At 29.0% G+C, this 26,782-nt stretch overlaps 1 protein-coding gene across 1 annotated transcript in view; it reads left to right on the top strand.

Moving 5' to 3' along the window:
• The first annotated feature begins 1,726 nt into the window (after positions 1 to 1,726).
• LOC123293030 (zinc finger protein basonuclin-2) overlaps positions 1,727 to 26,782 on the top strand; it is a 657,524-nt gene continuing 632,468 nt past the window's right edge. Inside the window, exons 1-3 of the mRNA XM_044873746.1 lie at positions 1,727 to 1,732; positions 4,894 to 4,989; positions 5,122 to 5,346. Of these exons, the coding sequence (XP_044729681.1) occupies positions 1,727 to 1,732; positions 4,894 to 4,989; positions 5,122 to 5,346 (327 nt within the window). The remainder of the gene's footprint in view (positions 1,733 to 4,893; positions 4,990 to 5,121; positions 5,347 to 26,782) is intronic.

Raw genomic sequence — 26,782 nt, forward strand, 5'->3', positions numbered from 1 at the left:
TAATACAAAAATTTTCCTCATGGTAACGACTAAATTGGACTCATTGTCGATATGGAAAATAATTATATTTTTGTATATTTCAGTTTGCAGGTCCATATGACATTTACACCAGATTTTTTTTAAGGTGTGATTTAAAAAAAAATTAAATACCCGCACACAATAAGATAGATGATTAATAAATAAGCTAATGGCGCCTCATTCACACTATCTAATTAATCTTTAGATTAAAATAATATTTAGTACAAAGAATATTCATTTGTATATTTACCACGCATACTAAACACTTTATTTAAAAATAAAAACAAATAAAAAGTATTATTTTTTTTTTTATAAAATAATAAATTGTTTGTAGGTGTCATAATATTTGTTAACTAATTTGTTTTATAAACACACTGCAAGTATTCTGAGTGTGAACGGTAAACTTTTGTATCTTTGAATTTTTGGTGACAATAGAGTTTGAATCACTATTATAAATACTGTAGGCAACGAAGCATTTGAGAATCGGCTCTCTGCCGAAAATTGGTTGCTGGCGTAAAATAAATTTTCAGAAACACTAAGACAAACATTTTCCACCGACCTTCATGAAAATCAACTGAAGAGCCGTCAACTCTTTGGTAAGACTGTTTTTTCGGTTTTATTTTCTCCATTAAAAACAGTTCCCACTATTAAAAACTATTTGACCAATGGTCATAAATCTTTGTGAAATTTGTTTAAAACAGCTAAAACCTGCAAAAAAAATAAATAATTTTTTATACCAATTATAAACCCAAAATTCATTTTTCTATTCACCAAAAAAAATAAAACTAATTCAAAAACGTCGACTTATTATCTAAAAAACTATAAAGACCTCTTAAGGTAGATTACACAGGTAAGCGTCTGGATTAAAAACGAGTCCCATTAATCTTAGTTAGAGATAATTAAAAAAGTAGTTGAAACTATTTTTGAATACCTACTTAGTGAAGCAGATGCTTTTGAGAGAAACTTTTAGGATTTTCAATTTTTCAATCACATTTATTCTCTATTATGCGGTCAATCCATACCTTCAATCCTTTCCACAATCAGTGGAAGTGGTTCAAGGTACATAAGAGTGTGATCCATGGTACATTTTGGTAATATACTAAGGATCGCATAAAAGAAATATGAATCTAATTTTTATGAATAGATATTTAAAAACGTATGTCATGTTTTGAAAATTAAAAAAAAAAAAATTTTATTTGATTTTTCATGTAATTTTACAATTGAAAATGGTTTTTCTATACTATAAATTCAAACACCAGTGACGTCAACACATCGTTTTAGCAACGCCACCGCACGGAAAAATGCTAAAATAACATGCATAATCATAAATGTTTTGTCTAATTAAACGTAATTTTCTATAGAATAAACTGAAGAATGTTAATTTAGCGTGATTTCGATTGGCTCACAGCCTCCATGGATGTCAATACGTCAATACCATTTCTATTTTTATTTATTTTTTTTTAATATAACTCTTTTTTATCAATAATTTATAGCAAGATGAAATTATTAATTTAAAAAAAAAATTACATACGTATACTTTAGATGAATTATTCTTTCATTTATTGATGAATTTGTGGCAAAAAAAAAATTTCCAGTTCTCTAACCCCAAAAAATGCTTGAATATAGTTGATGAGACTTGGTTCAAAATTTATAATCCAAGGTGCAGTACTCTCCCAGTATTCTGACTAGGTATATTATTATGTATAATATGTTAGTAAGTACATGTTAGATTTCTTAAAGTTTATATGTATTACTTAACAAGATTTTAATGACAATAATAAGTCACAGTCAGTTAAATATGTCGTTAAGTGTGAATTTATACATTACATATTATATGTATATAAAAAGGTGTATCTGTAATAAAAAGTATCTATAGAGTTATATAGTACGGTAAGCAAGTTAGAAACTGGTAAATGATGTATTTTCTTTATATTCTGAAAAACAGTCTGACTAAAAAGGTAAGGGAGGGGTGTGAGAACGAGCCAGATTAAATTTGAGTTTAAATTTGTAATCCTTGATGAGAAATTAATGAACAATACAACAAGTACAAGAAAGAAAAAGAAAGAACAAGAAGAAAGTCAGGGATTTTACCCAAAAAAAATATTAAATGGCTCCAACTAATTTTCATGAAATTTAGTGTGCAGGAAGTTTCCGGGGAGAAAAATGCCACAATAAGTGGCATATATAATATTTTTAGACAATAAGTGCTTTTAAAAATGTTACAATTTACATAAAAACTTTTATCAATATTCCTCAAGTTTTAAACTTTATAATCAGTATTGAATGACGGAGCTTTGCTGGGTATTTTTTAATTAAAAAGACAAATTTTATCTAATGTAAGAACCGTTTAAACTGTCTTCACACAAATGCCAATTTGAATGCCTCGGTAAGGTACTTAATTTCGTTATCTACGATATACGTATACCACGTCCGCTGTCTATCAACCAAAACTGAAAAAGCCACACGGACTTCACTCTGTACAATACATACGAAGCGAACCATGTTTTTCTTGAAAACATGGACCAAGCGACGTTTTCTAAAAATGAAACCTAGCTAAATCAACATTCATTGCATTCTTCATATACCACCATGTAAAAAGGACTGTTTTTAACCCCAGAACTAAAAAAAAGAGGTGTTTTATGTTTGACCGCTATACGTGTGTGTCTGTGTGTGTGTCTGTCTGTGGCATCGTAGCACTCAAACGGATGAACCGATTTTGATTTTTTTGATTTCGTTTGAAAGTTAATTTGATGGAGATTTTCACATGCGAGGGTTCCATACCCGAAAAAACTAAAAAAGTAGCGATGATGTTCAAAAATGGTTCAGTTTAGAAAAAGCTTTAAGGAAAAATTTGATTGCATGAAGAGTCTTCTTAGAGTTTAGGGTTTTTATACCCGAAAAATTTGACGGGGGTTTTTTAAATTTTGTAAATTTCACTTGTTAATAACTAATTCATAAACCGCACACAGAGGATCAACTTGACATTTTTACAGAAAGCGTATTTGTTTTGGAATCGAAACACCTTAACATTTAAAACTAAAGGTAAAAGGTATCATATAATCGCATACAATTTTTATATAACTACAAGTATGATCTTTAAAGACAACACAATACATATAATAAGGTACAATAAGTAATTAGTGACACCTACAAATAAACACATGGTTTTATTTATAGTGAAATCTATTGCTGTTAATAATATATGTAACTAGTTTGATACCCGCCTGCTTCACTGGGCTTAAAATTAAAAACTACCGCTTTATAGCCACCATCTCTCTTGATCTCACCTTCCGTAGAACTTAAGGGACTTTTTTACGCGCTAAAAGACATGCACAGTTTTCTATTTTTTCAATTGTAAAATAGTCGTTGTTCATTGAGTATATCAGAAAAGATGGCTATGAATTGTTTGACATTTACTATTCTAAATTTTTACAGAAATCTTTAATTTATGGTGAAAAATGATGCTCCATCTATGATCATCATTTTGAACCATAAATTAAATGTTTCTGTAAAAATTTGAAATGGTAAATGTCAGATTATTTTAATTTTTTTTAAATATTTTTTTTTTTTTTTTTTTTTTTTAAATATACCTTTATAAATAATGGCTCATGTGTTATTCTGATGTATTAGCTATATTGCTATACAGTTTCCTTAAAAACCATTCGCTAGTTTTTCCGTGAAATGTAACAAACAAACAAACAAACAAACAAACATTCTTACTTTCACATTTATAATATATGTAATGTAGGTACTTACATGTGATGTATTTTTTGACGATATATCTATTTATCTGTCTTAATAATATCCATTACAATATTTTTAATAAGATTTATATGTAATTAATTATATTATGCTTTCTATTCTAATATAATCATAGTCATTTGGCTTTTTAGTTGATATATTATCGAATGTTGAAACATCAAAAAACATTGTGAAATTTTACAATTTAATAAAAAAAATTGAAAGCAAACAAGAGTTAATTGTTAAAACACAAGTGTTGAATATCAATGCTTGTATTCTTATACCATGTATAAGTTTAGTTCCAAGTTTGTAACGCCTAAAAATATTGATCAAACAAACAAAGTGATCATAAAGTCACCTAATTAGTCCATTTCCAGTTGTCTGTCTGTCTGTCCGCCTGTTAACAGCATAAATAAAAAACCAGAAAATATATCAAGCTGAAATTTATAGTGTTTATGGCGTACTTAGGACGAAACATATAAGGTCGAGTTCGTAAATGGGATTCATCTTGTAAACTGTTAAAGACTTTTTAATTATTTTGTCAAATTTAACTTATCGTTAATAAATTTCGAAAATGTAGTATCGTGGTTTCCACATAAGATATAAAAGCTAATATTAACGTATTATTACCACGAAAATTAAAAAATTTGACCCTAAATTAATGGATTTCAAAAAACATTGCATTCAAATACGATAAAATTTAGCCAAATTATGTAAAAAATTAATTTTTGAACTTGACGTCATAAAAATCTAAAATTCTTATTTTGCTGCGCCACACGCAAATTGTATAAAGTATGTAATTCTACAAACAATTGACTCATTCAATTGCTAGTTTTTACTGTTTTTTTTTTTTTTTTTTAATTAGTAGAATTTAAAAGATCAACAGAATTATAGGGGCCTTTCAACCGGTTATTTTAGGATTTAGGTTTAAGAAAAAACGATTATTAACCTACGTAAACGCTTTCTCATCGGCGACTTAATTCAAATAAAGCATTATTTGCCTTAAAAAGTTTGAATTTTTTTTCTTTTCTTTGTTTACTAAAAATTATAAACTTAATATTACTTAATTATAAAATAATAATTATAAGATAATTTGCAACTTTGAAAGTAATTATCAAATTTATTTTGTTTCAGTGGGCATCGGTAGCCTCATGGTTTTTTCGACCAGAATACAGTTCATTTGGACCTCCACCGCATCCCATACCGCCTACAACACCATTAGGGTCTTCTGCAATAAATATTAACAACAATAATAATAATAATAATTCACTAAATATAACAAAATCTTCATCATCAACACCTGGTGGTAGTAACAGTTCCTCACTAATAACAACATCGAGTAACATATGCTCATCCTCACAGCTTCCTCCCTCATCATCATGTCCTACAACTTCTATACCACCAGGTGGAAGTGTATCGTTTGCAACATCAGCAACAACGGTATTAACTAATTCATCAAAATCAAATTCTTTACATGTTCATGAAGACCATGATCGTCGACAAACGTTGTCAACAAAACTTCGGTCATCATCTGGTTCCAATAAATCAGAACCAGTGCGGGCTATGACAGCACCTACAATTTGTACTGTAAGTTATTAATTTAATATACTTTCTTATAATTTTTGATATTTTTTTATAAGCTTCATTTTTTTAAACTAAACTAAACTTGACAAAGGATATTATCACGAAATTTATATGTTTGCTATGATTATTGATATAGTTAAGGTAGTACGAGCGCCAAGGTAAGTTTAGACTTATGGTTGAAATTATTTGTACTTTGTTTTTAATTTTGATGATGAATTTTGTTATAACTTTATGAATGTAGACGAAAAATAAGCATAACATTTTTATACCTTGATTTTCGAATTACCGAAAGCTAAATAATTAAGCAAAATTTTCAATTTTCGATATTTTGAAAATTACTCCAAACATCGAAAAATTTTATATCTTTTCGTTTTATTTTGGCAAGTTTTAACATAATTCACCATCAAAATTGTAAATATATATTTTTTTAATTTATGTCCCTACTACCATGCTCATACATTAATTAGTCGACCACAACCGCTTTTTTGTTTTCAAAAATTTATTTTAGCTTTAATTAAAATTTTTTTTTTATTTCCACCGACTAGTTTTGGAAAATCTATGAAAACATATCATCCATCTACCGTTTTCTCATAAGACCAATGTTACATACCTATCTACTTTTGAAGTCATCAACCTCGAAGTGATTTAGACTTAAGTCCAATTTCATATCAAAAATATCAAGCCTTTTATCTAAAATAGCCTTGGCGCTCGTACATCCTTAATTAAAGAATAATTTCTTATATAATGCTTTAGAGTAGTTTAGAGTATTCTTATCTATTAGTAGATTAATAAAAACAAAGTCACCCCTAAAGTATGTTCTATTTAGGCAACTAAACAAAATAAGATTGCAATGCCAAGCCCAACTCTTTCATGGTTCGAAATCTTTAATTATGCACATCAAATAATTAAAAAGAAATCCTTGATTTTTTCATCTTTAGGATCAAATATATTCAACACTCCTCCGCAATATTTTTGGAGATATTGTCTTAGTTTTTATTTTATTTTTTTATTAAAATTACGTCGAAGCCAATTTGACTTAAACCTCGAGTCATTTAAATAATCCAAACTTGTTAAACTACCTGATTTTGTAAGCTGTTTTTTAAAATAATCATTTTTGTAAGCTGTTTTTTAAAATCATGTAAATATTTATCTCAGCTCAGGTAAATTGAAAAGGCACAGTTTTCTAACTTAAACCCATTTTTCTCACTGAAAATCTATACTTCTACAAATATCATGACCATTATCACCCTTGTGCCAGTTTTTTAATTGCAGTATTTCGTTTTTGAAGAAAGGATGAGCGTTAAACACCAAGCTCGGAAAATGAACGAATAAGTCTGTTTCAAGTATTTTTTCTAATTAACTAAGTAATTCTGCTTTTATCAGAATGGGTCCTGGCTATGTTTAAACTAATCAGCTTAAGATTCATCAACTCTTAGCCGTTTGTGAAAACATTTAAGGAAAATTTAATTTTTTAAATATTGGTTATCCTTAAATCCCTTGTACCTTCGAAGCAAACACAGTCTTTCTACGTAGTAGATAATTTAGGAAAGGTTAGGTTAGAGTGGCTGTCCTGGGATGGGACGCAATTAGATTTCAGGATCTGTTGTGATACCAAAAAAGAAATCTTCTATCCTTGGCCACTACTCCATGAACAATTTGGAGCTACTTAAGAACAGCGGAAGTGCTTTGGGGTCAACGGACTTCAAGTCGAAGAGATTGTCAAAGAAAAACTGACTTAAGTAAGTCCATTTCTTTTGACAAAAATTAAAGTGGCAGAAAAGATACGTAGATAATTTAAATTTGCAATTTCCCTTTCGTCCTTTCATTTTTACCTTGGGTTAAATTAATAGTTTCGCCAAAATAATAAAAATATTGTGTAATTAATTTTTGTTTAAGTGAAAGCTGTTTGCTGTTTCAAATCAGTTAATTTTTTTTAAATTTCAATTCACTTTTTGGGTGATTCTGTTCGCCTAATTACCACAACTTTTATAAATAAAAGATGCAATTGTATACCCTTAAAATGTCAATAGAAAAATAATAAAATGCATTACAAAAGAAATAAAAGAATCCTTTGTTTTCATCTGGTGTGGTTCATTTTCATTTTGATTCGTCATTCTATTTTGTTATATAATGATGGGGGTTGTTAGTAGATTTTTTTGATTGTTATGTTAAGTGTCCTTTGAAAAAGAAGTATAAATTTTTTTTTTTAAGGGTCGATTTCACTAAAAAGTATATTTAATATGATGGCCTTTTTTTGTGTATAAAAAGGTGTGACTTAACAATTATAAAACGAATAGAATTAACCCTCAGTTTATAATTTCCTTAAAACGTGTCAAATTTTAAAAAAAAGACGAATGCTATTTTAATCAGCTGTTGATTGAAATTATTAAATATGAATGATGGCTTTCTATTGAATTCCTATAAGTGCGGCGCAAAATAAGTCACACGGATTAAAATTACACACGGAGTATCTATGCTAAAGTTTGACATTTCGACAGTGTCTGTTTAACCAACCCCAATCCGCCATGTAAATTACTGAGTGAAACGAAATTGTGGCTTTCTTAACTCTCTATGAATAAATGATACTCTTAAGATATTTTTCCCCAGCAATTAGGCTCCCGATATCAACATAAATTCTCCCGAATTCAATAAAGAGAGATATTTTTTTTATATAAGTTAAATTCGAAAATGTCGACATTTAATGCCGATTTAAATTATGGGAAAACTGAATACCCACAATAGTATAATATAAATATTTATTATCTATGCCCACAACATCAAAATTATCGTACAGTATTATAACGAACGGTGATATAATTAGATTATCATTATCTAAGATTTCACTATCTCCCGACATTATAATTTTTTTCTCGATTTCTCGGAACTTTTAGGTGACATCCCTACACACAATTCAATCAAAAATTGATGACTTTTTACCCAAGATGTAAGAAAATACGCAATTATAGATTGCATCGAAGTTTTTTTACTGCTTCATGTAATATAACTACTACTAATGAATACAATACAAGTAAGGAATGTACATATATAGTAGTATGAATACAAATATAAACCTTTCCGGGAACAGAATACTCCTAAAATGTAATACTTTCTAAATTTAATATGGAAAATAGGTTAGGTTAGGTTATAATGGTTGTCTTCGGAGGACACACTTAGGCTATAGAGGCCATTGTGATACCATATATTTGTTTTACCACCTTTTCGCTGATAATTTCATTTATCATCTCCTCAATTTCAGAGGCTGAGTGCACTTCCTTCATGCATATACCATGCACTACACCAGCCCATCACTATTAATTGAATTAATTTTGTTGCGACGGTGGGAATCGAACCCGCTACCCTAAGCATATCGCGGACGGAATTGGTTACGCCTTAACCAACTGAGCTAATAGGGCGACTCTTTCTAAATATTAGTCTATTCTAAAATAATAATTCTCCTTCACTGAGAAAACTCGAAGAGATTGCCATTTTTACATACTTATCCTATCTTTTGCTCGTGTTAAAACTGTCATTTTTAATTTCAATATTCTCATGTTAGGCGTGGTATCTTTTAATTACTTATTTCAAAAGTTTTGACGATTTCATAATAATTTGCCCAACTACCTCAAGATAACTTCGGCAATTGTTAAATTATACATTTTGTTAACATAATTTTTCAAAATTTAATTTTTGTGTCAAAATATCTTCTATCTGCCATCAGAGTATTCGAGGTTTTAGTTTTTGAGGAACATGGTGAAATGCAGAATGTCTTGCTAAAACGAGAGATGTTGAAATAATGATAATTAATAAAACAAGCCTTGAGTTTCGTGTATCTAAGTCGAAAGTATGCTAAAATGTTCTAATTTCTAATTTGTATATACATTTTAAACTTTATGTATAAACACATGTAAAGTGATTAATTGGTCATTAAAAAACTTGAATTTTATATTAAAGGTCTCATTTTTTTTAATGATAAAATAATCCACTATTTTTAATTAATCAAAGATTTATGTCATATATATTAAATATTTCAACTTAATTTTTATTCTCTTGCCAATGAAGAAAGCATAATATATAATAACATTTACATACGCGTTTAAGTTTTAACTCTATTGACTCATAATATAATGTAAATCTCTCAAACGTTAGTTTTTAAAAAATAAAAGTAATGGATTGGTATATGTATCATTTTATAAATAATGATTTTAGGCAAAGAGTACGGTACATAAAACTCGCATGCTGTTTTCGTACTCCGTTAGAAAGAGCCAACACTAGCACGCAACATACAAACCATAAAATGAATTTTCCTTTAATTTGAAAAATTGGTTTATACATTACTGTCTGATTTACACCAAAACAGTATCATTTAAAAAAAATAAACTCTTGAATGTATTTTGCATTTTAAAAAACCAATTCAAATTTACTTCTAAAACAGTGTTGAGTATCATGGCGTCTTGAATGGCATAATTACTTGACATACAATCATTTTTGTATAAGCAAGTTACAAGTATTTGCAAGTTGACATGTTTACATGTTTTTGTATTTGTAAGCATGTATAGCCTTTAATATAGCGTGTCGTAGTACCTTCAAAGTAAATCTGATTGGTGTTTGCTGTCATGTGACCAGCTATATAATTTTAAGTATTTTATTTTTTTTAAATAATAATAATCCTTATATTTTATAAAAATTAATTTTGTGTTTTGTTATTTATATATCATAATTAATCATTAGAACCTTTTATCCAAAGGATTTACTCTTAGTGGGCAAAAGCCCATTGTATGAAAAATATTTGCAAATGATTATGATGGAATCTGTCTGGTACAAATTTTCCCACCAGAAATTCAATATTACTTTATCATAACTTTATTATTCATCTTCTTACAAGAGTAAATATTTTTTGAGCCAACGATTAATACTTCAGTCAAGAAAATCAGTAAATATCTGACTGTTTAAGAATTAAGGTACTTGCCACAAGAAAACATTTACTTGCTAACATTTTAAGCGAATATAACTCATGCGTTTTTTCAGTGTGTTTATAAATTTCTTATATTTTATAGTTTTGAAATTTTACGTTCTATAAATTACTAGACTCGAAATTTTGTTCGGAGATCCCTTTTTTCTATCTTAAACCTCAAACCTAAAAGTGGGGTGTTATAAGTGTATCTGTTTGCCTGTCTATAGCATCGTAGCTCCTAAACGGAAGAACCAATTTAGATTTTCTTTTTTTGAAATGTAATTTGATTAAGATTGTTCTTAGCTATGTTTCAAAAAAATCGGTTAAGTTTAGAAAAAGTTATCAGCAGAAAATCACATTTGTCCGCCCGTATCTTTGTATCTGTGTGTATGTCTGTGACACCGTAGCTCCTAAGCGGATGAACCAGTTTTTTGAAAGGTAATGAGATTGAAAATGTTCTTGGCTTTGTTTTAATAAAATCGGATTTTTAATCTGATTGACTCAAAAATTAGATGATACTTGGAATTTTGTAAGATTAGGTCTCTCGGCATCCACTGTAATGAAATTACATAAAAACTGTACATCACATGCTCCTTGACTATAAACTAACAATAAACGCTCATACTTTCATAATACGTATGTGTAGAAAAATCATTAATTTATTTATAGTTTGTTAAGAATAAAATAATAGCACCTACGCAATATTAAGCTGCTGGCAATATTTACCTGTGAAATAGACTGACAGATACTTATAGCTAGCTATTATAAACTAAAAACAAGCTTATAGTCCGATTGTCTTGTATATTTTATATTATATGCAGACATTTTACTGATCGTTTATATAACTTACCAATTTGAAGTGACAATCTATATATAATACATTAAATGAATGTAATCATTACCCATTTCTTTGTTTCTACAGGGTGGTCTATGCGAAATCAAACTTGATAAGAATGTTTATTTATTACTTATGTTTGTTTACTAAATCTTGTATAAACGTCAAAGTCTTTTGATTATAATTTATTTTATTCGTTTTTAGCTTGCCGAATTATTGTTTATTAAATTGGTTGAGTTACAAAAGTTGCGCTTAGAGCACATATTGCCTAGTTGGTTAAGGGGGCTAACATGAATCAAAGAGACCCGGGTTCGACTCCTGGTTCGTGTGTATTGTTTTAATTCTCTTGAATTAAGATTGGTAATAATTATCTATTAAAAAATTATTTGAAAAACGTACATTTTCAGCACAGAAGAAAAAAATTACTGGATTGAAGCAATCGAATTTACTTGGCTAATGTTCTTATATCCAGTAAACATTTGTCGAATCAACAATATAAATACTTAATTCACGAAAATAAGTATTTGACTGCTTAAAAAAATAAAATATAACAAGCAAATATATTCTTGAATCAAGAAAATATATATTTGCTTACAAGCTAAGAACATGTCTTCTTGCAACTAGTACTTACTTTTTTTACTGAAATATTTACCAGTTTCAACAAATATCGGACTCATTATTGATCATGTCATTGAAATATTGCCACCGTTTTTAGCACATCACCGAATCCATACGATTTTCTTAAATCCTTTCTCTTCTGTTTAAGACTATGGCTCTTTTCTTGATGTGGGTGGACGAAACAATTATATAAAAACTGTATCTACCGCCTTTTGATGGAAACTGTACCTACATTTGTGTGGAAAAGGGAAGCACCGAAAACTTTCACGAACAAAAGCAATTATATTATTCTAATCCATGCAAAGGAAAATATCTATATCATTTATCTACCATTAATTATAATCGATAAACTGCCGCTGACTATATTCCACCCTATATTCTACCTGTTTCAATCAGGCAAATGTTATTTACATTTTCTACCACAACGCAGAGTTTAAGTTCTCGGTAATAGTTTATTACCGCTCACATTTTCACTACCACATGCATTTTCAGGCAATCGAATTACCCAATTTAATGTCAAAACCTGAAAGAAACTTTTGTTTTTTTGTGAATCACTCTGTACATGCTGGATGATTAATAATAATTAATGCCTTTAGGTGTTACTATTTATTTGTAAGTTTTTTGTTTTACAGTTGTTGGTTTCGATTTGCTGGGTTTGGCTTTGCCATGTTTAAGAATGAAAAAAGGTGTGCTTTATCATAAATTTCCCTTAAGATGAAACCTTAATTTTATCATTTGGCTATAAATAAATAAAAAGATTCTAAGATCGATTTAAATCCGCGATTAGTACCTTGACCTACAACTATACAGTTTTTATAACGTGTATATATGTAATATATATCAAGGTATACTACGTTTAGTCCTAAATTTGTAACGCTTAAAAATATTGATGGTACGAACAAAATTTTGGTATAGGTGTTCATAAAATCATCTTATTAGTCCATTTTCGGTTGTCTGTCTGTCTGACTACACGATAACTCAAAAACGACAAGAGATATCAAGCTGTAATTTTTTTACATCGTGCTAAGGACGTAAAAAGTGACGTCGACTTCGTAAATGAGCAACATAGCTCAAGGTCTCGGGTCCGTAGGACCCATCTTGTAAACGTTAGATAAAGAACAAAAGCTTAAATGTAAAAAATGTTCATTATAAAAAAATAAATAACTTTTGTTTGGAAAATGTTTGCAAAATAGGCGCAAATTGTGTAGTATATATTATATGGGAATATCAGTTATGTATGTGTGGCATGTGTGTATGTGTGATGTGGCAGTGTAATCAACTCTGAATATACATGGTATTTCAACAATTAATTAAGTCAATTGTTTGTTTTCGCTTGTTGTTTTTTTTCATCTTCTTTCTGACGAATAGTAATGAACACTTAAATCAAAACAAGAAAAAATTTATTGGGTCTCAGACAGTTGGTACTCATTAGTTTTGGCCCTTTCGTACGTAATTATCCCAGCTAGGCTAGACGCAGGTAAAATTTCGTAGAAATAAGTATTAAATGATCCTGATCTTTCTTTCCATAACTGAGAGAGTCAGCTATCGGTAATTGGCGAATCGATTTCATTATTTGGAAGTATATTTTACGTTAAACGATAATCATGGTAGTCCCGTCAATGAAAAATTATCTTAAGTTACAAACAAAATTATACAGCATAGATACTTGACGTCAAAAAAAGATACATGCTATAAATATTCACAAGACAATTAATTATTATAAATCTTCTTCTACTTAAAATCGTTTTCTAATTGAAATGAACAATAAATCAACAATAAAATAACAACAAAGTACAATATAATGATATATTTTTAAAACGTGATTTCTCATCAATAATAATTGTTGTGTTAAATTTTTATTATTTTATAAGTATAGCCGATTATTTGATCTCTTGTAGAGCGAACAAATATAGTGAAAAATATAATATTAAAATGCTTTAATGGTAACTTTTCTTTCATGAAAGGTAATTTTTGTAAAAAAGAAACGAATTTATTTCTTTCTTATTAAATAATGTTTTCAATACATATACAGAAGTCAAAATACAGTTATTACCTTGTATAAAAGATGGTTCGTTGCATGGGTTTTATTTAAAAACGATAAATTTAATTTATAGTACAGAGGATAATTGTTCAATTCAAAAGATAACACCGAAGTTTTAGTGTGAGATACTTGACAAACAAAACAACGCAATATTAGATACTAAAATAACTTTTTTCTGTGGAAATTTTTCAAGCTGCCCCAAAATTTTGTTTATTTTGTTCTGATGAAAAGTTATAATGTATGTGTAGCTTTGATCGCCCGTAGCTCGAAAACTACTAGTTATAAAGTTTTATAGCCGAAACAGTTTTTGATCGGAATGATTTGAAGAACGTTTTGTGGGCCGTTTGAAAAAGTTTCACAGAAAGCCATTTTCCTAGTCTTATACTAAACTATAACTATGATATATTCGTAGCTTTGATCGCCCGTAGCTCAAAAACTACTCGTTAAAAATTGTTGTGGCCCTGAGAGCTTTTGATCAGAATGATCCTAAGAACATTTTAGGATGGATTAGAAAAAGGTTTTACAGAAAGCCATTTTCCAATTTAATATAGCGGGGTCCTTTACAAATTCATAATTTTGTAGATTTTCTAAGAACATACCGGAAAGGTTATGAAGTTTTTTCCTTTCCTTAATGTTTTAGTGAAGACCTATTCCGAAAGCAGTTTATTGGGTCAAGGAAGTAAGGCGTACTTTAACGTGTTTCGATTCCAATTTGTACAGGTATTGAAATTTACAAAACGCCTTCAAAGAAGATGATTAGCTCTAAAAGCGGATTGCGGGAAAGAATCGGTAGAAGGTAAGAGGATCGATGACAAGAGTCCTTTAGCTTCAGAAATTTATGGGTTTACGGTATGGTATTTACACTAATAAATATACAGGCTGCAACATGTAAATATTATAGTGAATATTATAGTGAATGGCTCATTTTGTAGTAAAATAACTTATAGAAAATTTGCAGCGTTTGATGGGAGACATCATGTTCTGACATCGGATTGGACTTCTCCCGGTTGCTTTAATAGTCAATTTTAGATCCTAAAAGACAAGAGATAGAATAACACTTTGAATTAGAAAGTTGATGCTCAAAAAAAAAAAACTAACATTTTTTATTCAAAACATTTTTTTCTGAAATTGCATTTCATCGAAAGAAAATACGCTAGTCTTCGAAATATTTAAGACATAATAATAACTTTAAAGTCCAGATAAATTTTCAAGATCATTGGAAGATCAAGGTCAAATGACTTTGAAATAGAATTGTAGGTCAAAGTCATCGACACAGGCAAACGCCCTTTATTGCCCGTGGCAACAAAATATTAACTTTTAAGCCTAGATAAATTTTCAAGATCATTTGAAGATCAATGTCAAATGACTTTGAAAATAGAATTGTAGGTCAAAGTCATCGACACAGGGAAAAGTCTTCTATTTCCCATTGCAACTTTTGGATGAAGCATTTTTCTGTAACCAGCTTGTCTCTTTTAGAAAAATGCAACATTCCGTCGCATTCCCGGTTAAAAAAACCGGGTTAACTAGGTTCAATCTGATACCAGAACATGATGTCCTCCATCAAACTTTTAAATTTTTGTTTAAGTTAATTTTTGATTGGTTTAATACAAATAAGCTATTAGATTAATAGATAATAGATTGAAATTGACCGCCTTGTATGTTTGGAATCTAATTCTCTGAAAAGGTGTTAGGAAGACTGGTGCTAGCTTCACTCCCAATTCCTTAAGATATTGGAATTCACAGAATAAATATTAAGAACGAAGTTCCACTCTCCTTCGTTTCATCGCTTAACCTCCGTACTAGTTTATAAAATCATGTATTTACAATATTGATGGTATGATAGAATTTAATGAATAGATTTCACGTATTCCGACCGCAATGGTCATGTATTCTAACATTTTTATTTAATGAATAAAATCCAAAAAAAAAACTGAAAACTGCTACAAAATTTCCCGTAAATTAAAGGTAATCTTTCAAATAATTAAATTTGAACACATCTATTGTAACTTCATGTCATGGCCGATAATTTCCAAAATTTCAATGATATTTTATAGGCAAAAGGAGTTGTTAAAACGTAAGAATATTGTTTCATTCATTAAACCACCCTATATGAAAGAAAACAGTAGTTCTTATCAATCCATTCATTCATAATAAACATCTTTACATGCTTTATAAGAAACTAGATTGATACCCGCTCGCTTCACTGGGCTTAAAAGTAAAAATCACCACTTAGTAGCCTTCATCCTCTCTTGATATTCACAGTTTTCAATTTTGTTAAATGTAAAATAGTCATAATTCATTGGTATATCAGAAAAGTTGGCCATGATTTGTTTGACATTTAATATTTTAAATTTTTACAGAATTCTTAAATTTATTGTTTAAAATGATGGTCATAGATCTGCTCCATCTATAATCATCATTTTGAACCATAAATTGAATATTTCTGTTAAAATTTAAAAAATGGTATATGTCAAATAAAATAAAATTTTTTTTATTTTTTTAGTTTTTTGTAAATGTATCTTTATAAATTATAGCTTATGTGTTATTCTGATGTATCAGCTATATTGCTGTGCGCTTTCATTAAAAACCATTCGCTAGTTGCGTGAAAGCGTAACGAACAAACAAACATGGTTAATTTCATATTTATAACATATAGGGATAGGGGGTAAGGATATCAACTTTCTTTTGTCCATTTCAGACGATAAAGATTTGCCGTTAATGAAGTCACAGATGAACAAAATGTACACGGAAGAGACAGATAGGAATCGAAGTCACACACAGATCAATAATTTTTAGAATAAATGATACTTAACAAGAAGTTAAGAAATTTATATATTATTTAAATATTGTAAAAGTAAGTAATATTGGTAGGGTAGAGTGGTGAAGAAATATGTACTTTCGCAATTTTATGCTTTCAGTAAAAAAAATTATGGTTAGATAAGAGTACGCAGCCAAGTATAAAAGAACACATTAGGTAAAAGAGTCATCATTTGAAAGCGTCACAAATATTAAAATAAAAACACTTATGACATAACTCACTGTATCTCGAACATGGGCAGATTGGTAGCAATGGAATAATCTATCCATTGCAAAAAATTTCGTCCATTTAATTTCAAAGAAGGCGGTATATGCCTTCAAAGTTTTGTCAAATGTCTTGAATTTTACGAAAGAAGTTTGATGAAATTTCACATTTCACAAGTACCTACCTAAATAATAATTTCCGATAAATCCATCGCTACCTGGAAAAAGCCTCCCCAGAGTTATTTATTTTTTGGGGTTTGTATCTGCCCACTGATCGCGCAGAAAGAGAGAGATTTTCAAGATCGAGACTTGGTGGAAAACAACAGAACGATAATTTGAACTGGTATTAAAATCTAGACGCAGCCCCCACGCACGGATTTTTCTCGTAAATCTTCCAGATCAACATTTTGCTTTGAAGAGTTTCAATTTTGTTCTCCACCACAATTGCATTGCAACTAACACTAGCTTCAAACCTTGCATTGTGATTGACAAACGAACCAGCGTATTCTACACTGAAAAATAAAATAAAATAATGACAACCTCATCCCGAAGTTGGCCGTTTCAGATTGAAATAAAATTTTAATATTTTTAAACAATTTCTTAATGATAGGAATGAGTACAGCTAAATATTTGTATTTACGCTAGAATGACATTGAATATAGAATATGAATTCATTGATACAAAATCACAGAAGTTCAATAAACATAATCATTACTTCTATAAAAGAGATCGATTTTAGTTGAAAGTCATGCATTTTATTGATGGAAAATAAAATTGTATCTAATTGGAATATATATCTGTGTAAATAAAGCGAATCGATGAAATAACATTTCTATGCGTTTGCTTTAAATATAGAATTTGGTTTCTACGAGAACATACCTATCATGCCTAGCCTATATGCGATTGTCTTAACTTCATGAAGATTGTTGTTACTAACTTACAGAGAGATAAACTTAGATACAGAATAATTTTATAATATATAACATATTTTTATAAATATAAGACAATACAATCAATAATAATCCATATGTCACTGGTTCAAGTCTGACTCGAAGGTATCTAACCTTTTTTTTTAAGTAAACCTAATTTCTATTCCAGGAATAGAAAAACATAACCTAAAATGCCCCGGTCTGCTCGTGCGGTTGTGTCAATCACTTCACCATTTTGTAATAATATTTTTAAGTGGTAGAACAAATTAAAAAAAGATTATTTAAAACTATATTGCATTTCAAAAGAACAATAGTTGTTTGTTAGACAGTATATTACTTTCATAAAAACAACTCATGAGTTTTTGTCAAATTTACCACTTAACCCCATAGCGTATTTGTATCACATTCGTGGCCACATTCACCATATTTGCTCTCGCGATGAGGTTGATACAACGTTGATATCGGTTATCATTTATATTAAGAATTTTTTTTTCAGTGCAGTACACAACGCATACCTGCACCACTCTACTTTATATTATTTATAAAGTCAGTAAGTAATAGATATAAATATAGTAGAAGTTTAAAAACGTATTTACAACATTGAAAACGTGACTTGAAAGGTCACAACCAATAATAATGCTTATATACATACTTTATACTTTAGTTGTATAAGTATACTTTAAAGATTGAGTAGTTTTATATTATTGTCATATTAGAATTATGACCTGTTGTAAAAATGTCAACTATTTATTACATAATCAAATAAGAAACTTATATATATTTGAATACTTACATGCATACAAGAACTATACACGTTCTTATTCTATAGGAAAATGTACATTCGATGACCTGTAACGTTGTGCTGTAACGAAATACGTGTAAATGTAACGACCCATCAAAATTTCAAATCAATCCATCGATTCATTTTTTACATTTTTGCGACCAAATAGATACGGAAGCTAAATTTTTATATATAACATATACAAGGTATAAAAAACTATTATAAATAATAGAAAGGCTACAGCACACAATAGTCCCTCACAAGCGGTCTTCCATTCAAGTACTGATTGCGTCCTTTGGTGTTTAGCTTCAATGATTGGTCGTGTGGCAATAACAATAAAAAGAACTTTATTAATTAAAATAATTACAGAAATTTAAGAATGTACGAGCGCCAAGGTAATTTTGGATAAAAGGCTTGATTTTGTTTATATGAAGTTGCACATGAAGTCTAAATCAATTGTGAAAATTTTAAGGGGGTTTTCCGATTATTTAAATAAATAAATGACTTCAAAAGTAGGCATATTTAAAATTGATCTTCTGGGAAAACAGTAGATGGATGATATTTTTTCATAGATTTCTACAAAACTAGCCCATAACTTGGTGGAAATTAAAAAAAAAAATTAAATTAAATTTAAAACCTAAATAAATTATTGAAAAAATTGTGCCCGACTAATTAAGGATGTACGAGCACGGTAGTGCGGACACAAATGAAAAAAATAGATATTTGCAATTTTGATGATGAATTATGTGAACTTGACATTATAAGAAAGAAAAGTAAGAATAAAATTTTTCGACTTCTGGAGTAATTTTCAAAATATCGAAAATTGATAATTTTTTTTAATTATTTAGTTTTCGATATTTCGAAAACCAAGTCAGATATCGATTAATTTTATTCGTATTTTTTGTCTACAATAAGGTACAAATATTTTCAACCACAAGTCTAAACTTGCTTCGGCGCTTGTACTGCCTTAACAAGATAAAATAAAGCCATGGTGATCCATAAACTAAAATTATTACCCACTTCTGAAAAATTACTGTAAGAAAATCGCTCAACGCGGCTAAAGAAGTTTTACCAAAAAAAAAAAAAAAGTTTTTCATTTTTATGTACAGTTCTTAATTTTGGTATGATTTTAAAACTTGAGGAGTATTGATAAAAGATTTTATATGTAGGTTAGGTTATAGTTAGGTTAGGTTATATTGGCTGCTTTCCGCTGATAATTTCATTTTTCAGCTTAATTTCAGAGGCTGAGTGCACCTCCTCTATGCATATACCATGCACTACACCAGTCCATCACAACTATTAATTAAATTAAGTTTGTTGCGGCGGAAGGAATCGAACCCGCTACCCTAAGCATAACGCGGACGGAATTGGTTACGCCTTAACCAACTGAGCTAATATGACGACTTTTTCATTTAAATGGTAAAACATTTTTAAAAGCAGTTATTAATAAACCAACATTTATTACGACTTCTTCATATACCACCATGTAAAAAGGACTGTTTTAAATAATTATTTTATCGTAAACCGTACAGAGAATCGACTTGAAATTTATACAGAAGGCTTATTAAATACTCATTAATTGGCACACAAAACTTTAGTTTTTTGGTAACAATTTCGTTTTGGTATCGAAACACCTTAAAATAAGCAGTGATTGTTCCGTTGTTTTTTCGATGGGTTTCACTTGGTATGCATACTTAAGTACATACATATAGATGTCATTTATTCAATTCATCAGATGTCATTTTATTATATTGATGATAAATAATGATGTATATAAAATTGAAACGAATTAAACGAATATAACAACGAGATACATACATAATATTCATATATTCTTCTTATTATAAATATTAAAACGTATTCGTCATACTATTTAAAATTTTTAAATATGTTTGTCAGTTTTATTTCTTTTTACTGGCGCCTCAAATATATTATAAAGGTCTCTTCACTTAAATTTTGTAGATAGTTATAGTTAGAATATTTGTGAATAAAAAATAGATGATAAATAAAAAGTATAAACTTTTGGCTGTGACTAAGAAATAATTTAAGTGTTTTCGTTTTTCTGTATTTAATAATTTATTATTCATTAGTTCAAATGCGTAGAAAAATCAATAAAGCAATCATACAATTACCGTATTTTGTAAGATATTTGGTCTTTATAAATTCTATCTTTTGATAAATTGATCAATAAAAACTATAAAAAAGAGAAAAGTCATTAATTTTGAAGATTATTTTAAAAAGAGTTATTTAATAGAATAACGGATCTCGACTACCTAGATTCTTTTCATGGTTTCATAGTGCCCAAGTCATGAAATTATGGTTACTTCAAAGATTTTCAGTTTGTATATAGAGGCTATGTGGAGCTTACATATTATTTTAAAATTATTTTTAACCGACTTCAAACAAAAAGGAGGAGGCTATCAATTCGACTGTATTTTTTTTAAATGTGTGTTACCTCAGAACTTTCGACTGGGTGAATTGATTTTGATAATTCTTTATCTATTTGAAAGCCGGTGCTTCCCATGTGGTTCCATTTCGTTTTGGCCTAGTTCTGACAACGACATCCACGAGAAAACCATAAAAGTCTTAAATTTGCATTAAGTATGCACGAAGAGGACGAATAACTCAATATCACGCTAACCGATTTCGATGATTCTTTTTTTAGTGACAAATTAGTAAGTGTACTTCAGATTCGCTAAAAATCACAAAATAAAAAAACTTTTAACAAAAAGAAAATCTACTTCAAAAGAAAAACTTTCTCAATACAAATTAACATGCACTAAAAAGTAAAAAAATAACGATAAAATAATGTAGTTAAAATTATTGTTTTTTTTAGAGTCGGTGTCAGCCAAGCTAATGTAGCAAACTGTTCTATCAGAGTTTTGCTTGGCTCCGACTCCAAACATAACAATAATTTTAACTACATTATATTATCGTTATTTTTTTACTTTTCTGTGCATGTTAATTTGTTTTGAACAAGTTTTTCCTTTGAAGTCGGTTTTCTTTTTGTTAAAAGTTTTTTTTCTCACAAAATCTTTTGCCATTGCCAGTGAATTCTTATAATTAATATTTCTAAGCGAAAAAATCAGCAAAATAAATTATAGATATTAAATTAAATTTTATTCATTCTTAAACTGAAATTATAAAAGGTGTCATAAAAGTAAACGATGTCTAAAGTTTGATATTGAATTAATATCAAAGCTCTCAAAGTGTATGATGGGTACTGATGTTTATACATTCTAGAAATGCGCTTTACTCTAACCTGATTCTTACCTGCTACGAGGAAGACATTGACAACTATAAGTGAAACTGAGATAGGTAGGAGAGTCGTTTACCCGTCTCGCTTCCAGCTCTGTGAGCATTGCGGGCTTGGATAAAGAGACACACAATAAAGTTTATGGCATACGATAAAGTTTAACAATGGTGACTTCGCCTTGAAATTTGCCTGATCTCAAAAAAAATAAAAATTCACAAGAAAATCAGGTAGTCAGTAGCCAAAAGAGAAATGTCGATTGCGCTTTAACTCGCCCAGCCACTGGGCCGGTTATAAAATTTTATCTACGTCTCTGAAATGTATAATAACAATATCTGATTTAAAATTAGTTATGAGTTAATTGAGAAAACCAGAACATTAAAAAGAATTACTATTGTAACTTGTTATTAGTTCAATTTCCCTAAAGTATTTTTTATTCGAAAAATGTTTTCTCTAAAATTCTAACTTGCGTTTTAAACAGAGTTTTCAAAGAAATTAAAAGGTTAAACCAAAATTTCTCTTCTTCGGAACTTGGTGCTATTATTTTTATGGCTTATAACACTTTGTAATATTTTTAGACAATTATATCGGTTAATAAAGAAAAATATTTCTCTTAAGGGTGTCTTTTGGCCTCCCATGGGTGTCTTTTATGGTAGTTTAAGTCTTTATCTATCATATAGTGAAATTTCGATCATATCTTACCGTGTAAAATTTTGTGAAAAAAATGTTAAAATTTGTTAAGAGTAAGAGAGTTATTTGATATGAGAAAGTAACTCCCTACCAACTTTTCATAAATTATACTGCTAGTTATCGATTAGATGGAGTGACAAAAGACTGAAAATTAGTTTTTCGAAATATTCAGGTTTCAGTTTTTGCATTAAATAAATGAGTTACTTTGAAATTCATTGAGAAATAAATATTAAACTGAAAAAAAGTAAATAGCAGGAAGAATTTTTCGTAAGGCAACAGGTTAATACTTGGATTAAAGACAATATATTCTTGCTATACTTTAATTTTTAAGAAGCCAAATATTTATTTTTTATTGATTTACCTCCTGTCAGTGCACAATTTACTTCCCCCCAAGCGAAAGGATCTAATCTCTTAAATTGTTTAACCATCATTTAAAACAAGTGAAAACAAGCAGTTGACTGAGTTTATTGTTCAAATACCATGTATAGACACGTTGATTACTCTATCACATTACACATATACCTATGCATGTCACACAAACATAACTGATATTCCAATATGAAACATACTAAACAATTTGCGCCCTTATGTGTATGATAGTGATGTTTACGAAAAAATGTTTCAAACAAAAGTGGTTTAATTTTATATAAGGAACATTTTTTACATTTAAACTTTTGTTATATCTCTTACGATTTACAAGTCGGATCCTACGGTCTCAAGACCCAATTGACCTATGTGGATCATTTACGAACTCGACTTTTTGCGTCCGGAAAACGCTCTAAAAATTTTAGCTTGATATCATTTTTCGTTTTTGAGTTATTATGTTCACAGACGGACTGGCGGACAGACGGACAATCGAAAGTGGACTAAGTAGGCGATTTTATGAACCCTTATACCAAAATTTGGTTAGTAGCACCAATATTTTTAAGCGTTACAAACTTGGGACTAAACTTAGTATACCTTGATATATATTACATATATACATGGTATAATAATTGAAATAAGAAAATGTATAGATAATAATATAATATAAGAAATATATCGGAATAGATAATTATAATTCATAAAATGCCTACGTATACAAATGTTTATTAAACAGTTAAAGAGTAATAATTAATATTGGTAATTAATATTTCACATACATAAAAAACATACACATCTATAACATTTATAAATAATAAATAAATTTATTTATAATGCCTAAGTAGGTATAGGTACATGTTTGTTAAATGTTATACAGGTAATAATATAACATTTTGTTGGTCACTGTTGGCGTTTGGTAAGCGTTTTATACTCTTTCATATGAATATATGGTAAAAATGTACATAGTGGTTATTTGTTGGGCAGGTCTTTGCACGATTCGTCAATCATATGTCGTTTCAATACATTACATATATAAAAGAAAATATGTTAAAAATCATGTACAATGCTTTATTAAATGAACCATTATGGGCAGAAAAAGGTTTTAATAAAATTAGAAAAAAATCATTTTATTTTCAAATTCATTTAAAATCGATTAGTTAAACAATTAGAACAAAGAAATAAAATACCTATGGATAAAATCAACTAAAATAGAGAAAGAAATTTATTTTCATAACAGGTTCTTAAGATCTTTCACTATTTTTTTTTTTTTAAATTTTTAATTGAATTATTTTAAATCCATGGTTCTGACGATAGAGAGATTTATAAAGAAGACTCGCACCATATTTCAAAGTCATGTCAAACACCTCGAAAATTGAGAGACAATTTCGGCAAGGTAACTCGGATAATAATATTACTCACTTTGGATTGATTGGCGATTCCAGATCCCCATACATTGGGCCTTCGTCTACTTCATATGCCATGTCTTGGAAAGTTATTTCTGCCAATCGAGCTGTTTTGGCTTCGTTTGAAGGAGCAGAAGCTCGCAGTACAGATGGATCAATTCGAACTTCGTTACAAGAAAGTCCAGTGTACCTCCGAAAATAAATCGAATTTGGAAAAATCCTATATTCTTAAGAATATAACCTTTAATTCTCAATATATTGCCGTAGTGTTGTCAAATTGTTTAAGAGCTACCAATTTTCAACTTCTTAATAATACCAAAAAAACGTACGCTGGATATCATACTAAAAATTATCTGAATAACAATATCTATTGTAGTCTTTGAATATGCATAATAATTCAATTTCATAAAGTTGGAGTACTTTTACTTACCTAAACTGTACATTACATGTTAAAATTGGTAGGTACACCAACGCACACTGTTAATTTGAACGATAAAAAAATTTTAGATTTCTGTGAGCCAAATTAGTACATATAATAAAGTTGAGTGTGTCATTGAAATGCATGTATAATTTCACTTAAAAAAAGAACCTGATTAAAGATATGGATTGGTAAAAATTTAAAAATAGAAAAAAAATATCCTTAATTTCTTTTTAGACGAGGTCGGAATCCAAAAAATTTAATTTGCTCTACCATATCCAAATTTTATCCAATTTTGATAAACTAAGTATGTTACCCTACTAAATTTGGGTCATAATTTTCAAATTCGTTCAAAATGAATCTAGCTCTAATAGGTCTTAAGAATAGGGAGTCCTGGTCCCGGAGTTATGCACATTAGCGATAGCTAGAGCTGACATCACAGCTGAACAAAATGACCCAAAATTAATGAGTTCCCAAAAACAACCAATAAGAACGGATAAAATTGGCCTTTTTTATAAAAAAAAATCGAATTTCTTACTTTATGACCTCATCAGTATCCAAAACATTTAGTTTTGCGTTATCACATTCTATCCAATTTTGATAAACCAAGTATGTAATCTTACGAAATTTGGATCATACTTTTCAATTCTAATCAAACCGGAATTAAGCACATATGTGATAGCAAGCGAAAAACTGACATCACAGCTGAAAAGAATGAACCAAAACTATTGGGTTTCAAAAAAATTCTAATAAGATCGGATCACATTTGCGTGTATTATTACAAAAATCAAACTTTTTAACTTTATGCCTACATCAGAATCCAAAAAATTAAATTTTGATCTATCACATCTAAATTTTATTCAATTTTTCTTTAATCTAGCCCTTTAAAAATAAGCACTCAAAAATCGTTTTTTCAAATTTCTAGACCAAAATAAGTTAATTAGTATTAGCTAGCAGTTATATAAATAGCAGCCAAAGGGGGTGTGCCTCAAGGGTCAATACTAGGACCAAGATTGTTATTTTATATTGTTACTCTTAACAAACAAAAATAAAACTTTTGGTCTTATCACTATTTAACTAGTAAATTGTATTTATTATTAATAGATACATGAAATCTACCTAAAAAATTAGAATAATTGAATGTAAATACAATGTTATTTTTACATATTTACACGATTATAATAACACCTTGACATTTGCAATCATATATCAAACAAAAAACACAACACCAATTACAAATTTCTAAACAATAATAAAGATAAATTACATGTGTCAATGCTAGAATTATTATATTTCTTTTTTTTATGATTCATTAACCAAAAATGTTTCAAAATTTCAAATCATTAATAATAATATTTTTTGGTTAATATGTGTGTTTATAAAATACTGAAATTACTAGTCGTCGCCAATTGTCAATCAAAACCCACCCACATATTCTGAATGAATGTTATTGCTTTTTAAATAATGTATGATTGATTTTTTTTTTGTACTTCCATTATTATTTTGTGCAGAAAAAATGTTTCGGATATAAGTTGTTTAGTTTAAAGTTTTTTTAAATAAAATTTACTGGATTGAAGTAAAACTTGGTTGTTGATGTTCTCGTATCAACTAAGTATTTTATGAGTCAATGATCTCAATACTTAATTCAAGAAATTAGAATTTGACTGCATACAAATATTTTTGAACCAAAAAATTTAATTTTATTATACCATGTATATATGAAATATGCATAGTATATTAACTTTAGTTCCAAGTTTGTAACGCTTAAAAATAATGATGCTAGGAAAAAAATTTTATCATAGGTGTTCATAAAACTACTACTGTGTCTGTGGACACGATAACTCAAAAATGAAAAAAGATGAAATGAAAGAGCTGAAATTTTTACAGCGCACTCAAACATAAAAAGTGAGGTCATATTCGTAAATGAGCATCATAGGTCAATTGGGTCTTGGGTCCGTAGGAGCCATCTTGTAAACCGTTAGAGATAGAACAAAAGTTTAAATGTAAAAAATGTTCCTTATCAAACATTAAACAACTTTTGTTTGAAACATTTTTTCGTAAACATCACTGTTTACCCGTGAGGGCGCCAATTAGGCGGAAATTTTGTAATATGTACTATACTTGATTATCAGTTAT

Source organism: Chrysoperla carnea, chromosome 2, assembly GCF_905475395.1.
Source record: "Chrysoperla carnea chromosome 2, inChrCarn1.1, whole genome shotgun sequence".
Lineage (NCBI taxonomy): Eukaryota > Metazoa > Arthropoda > Insecta > Neuroptera > Chrysopidae > Chrysoperla > Chrysoperla carnea.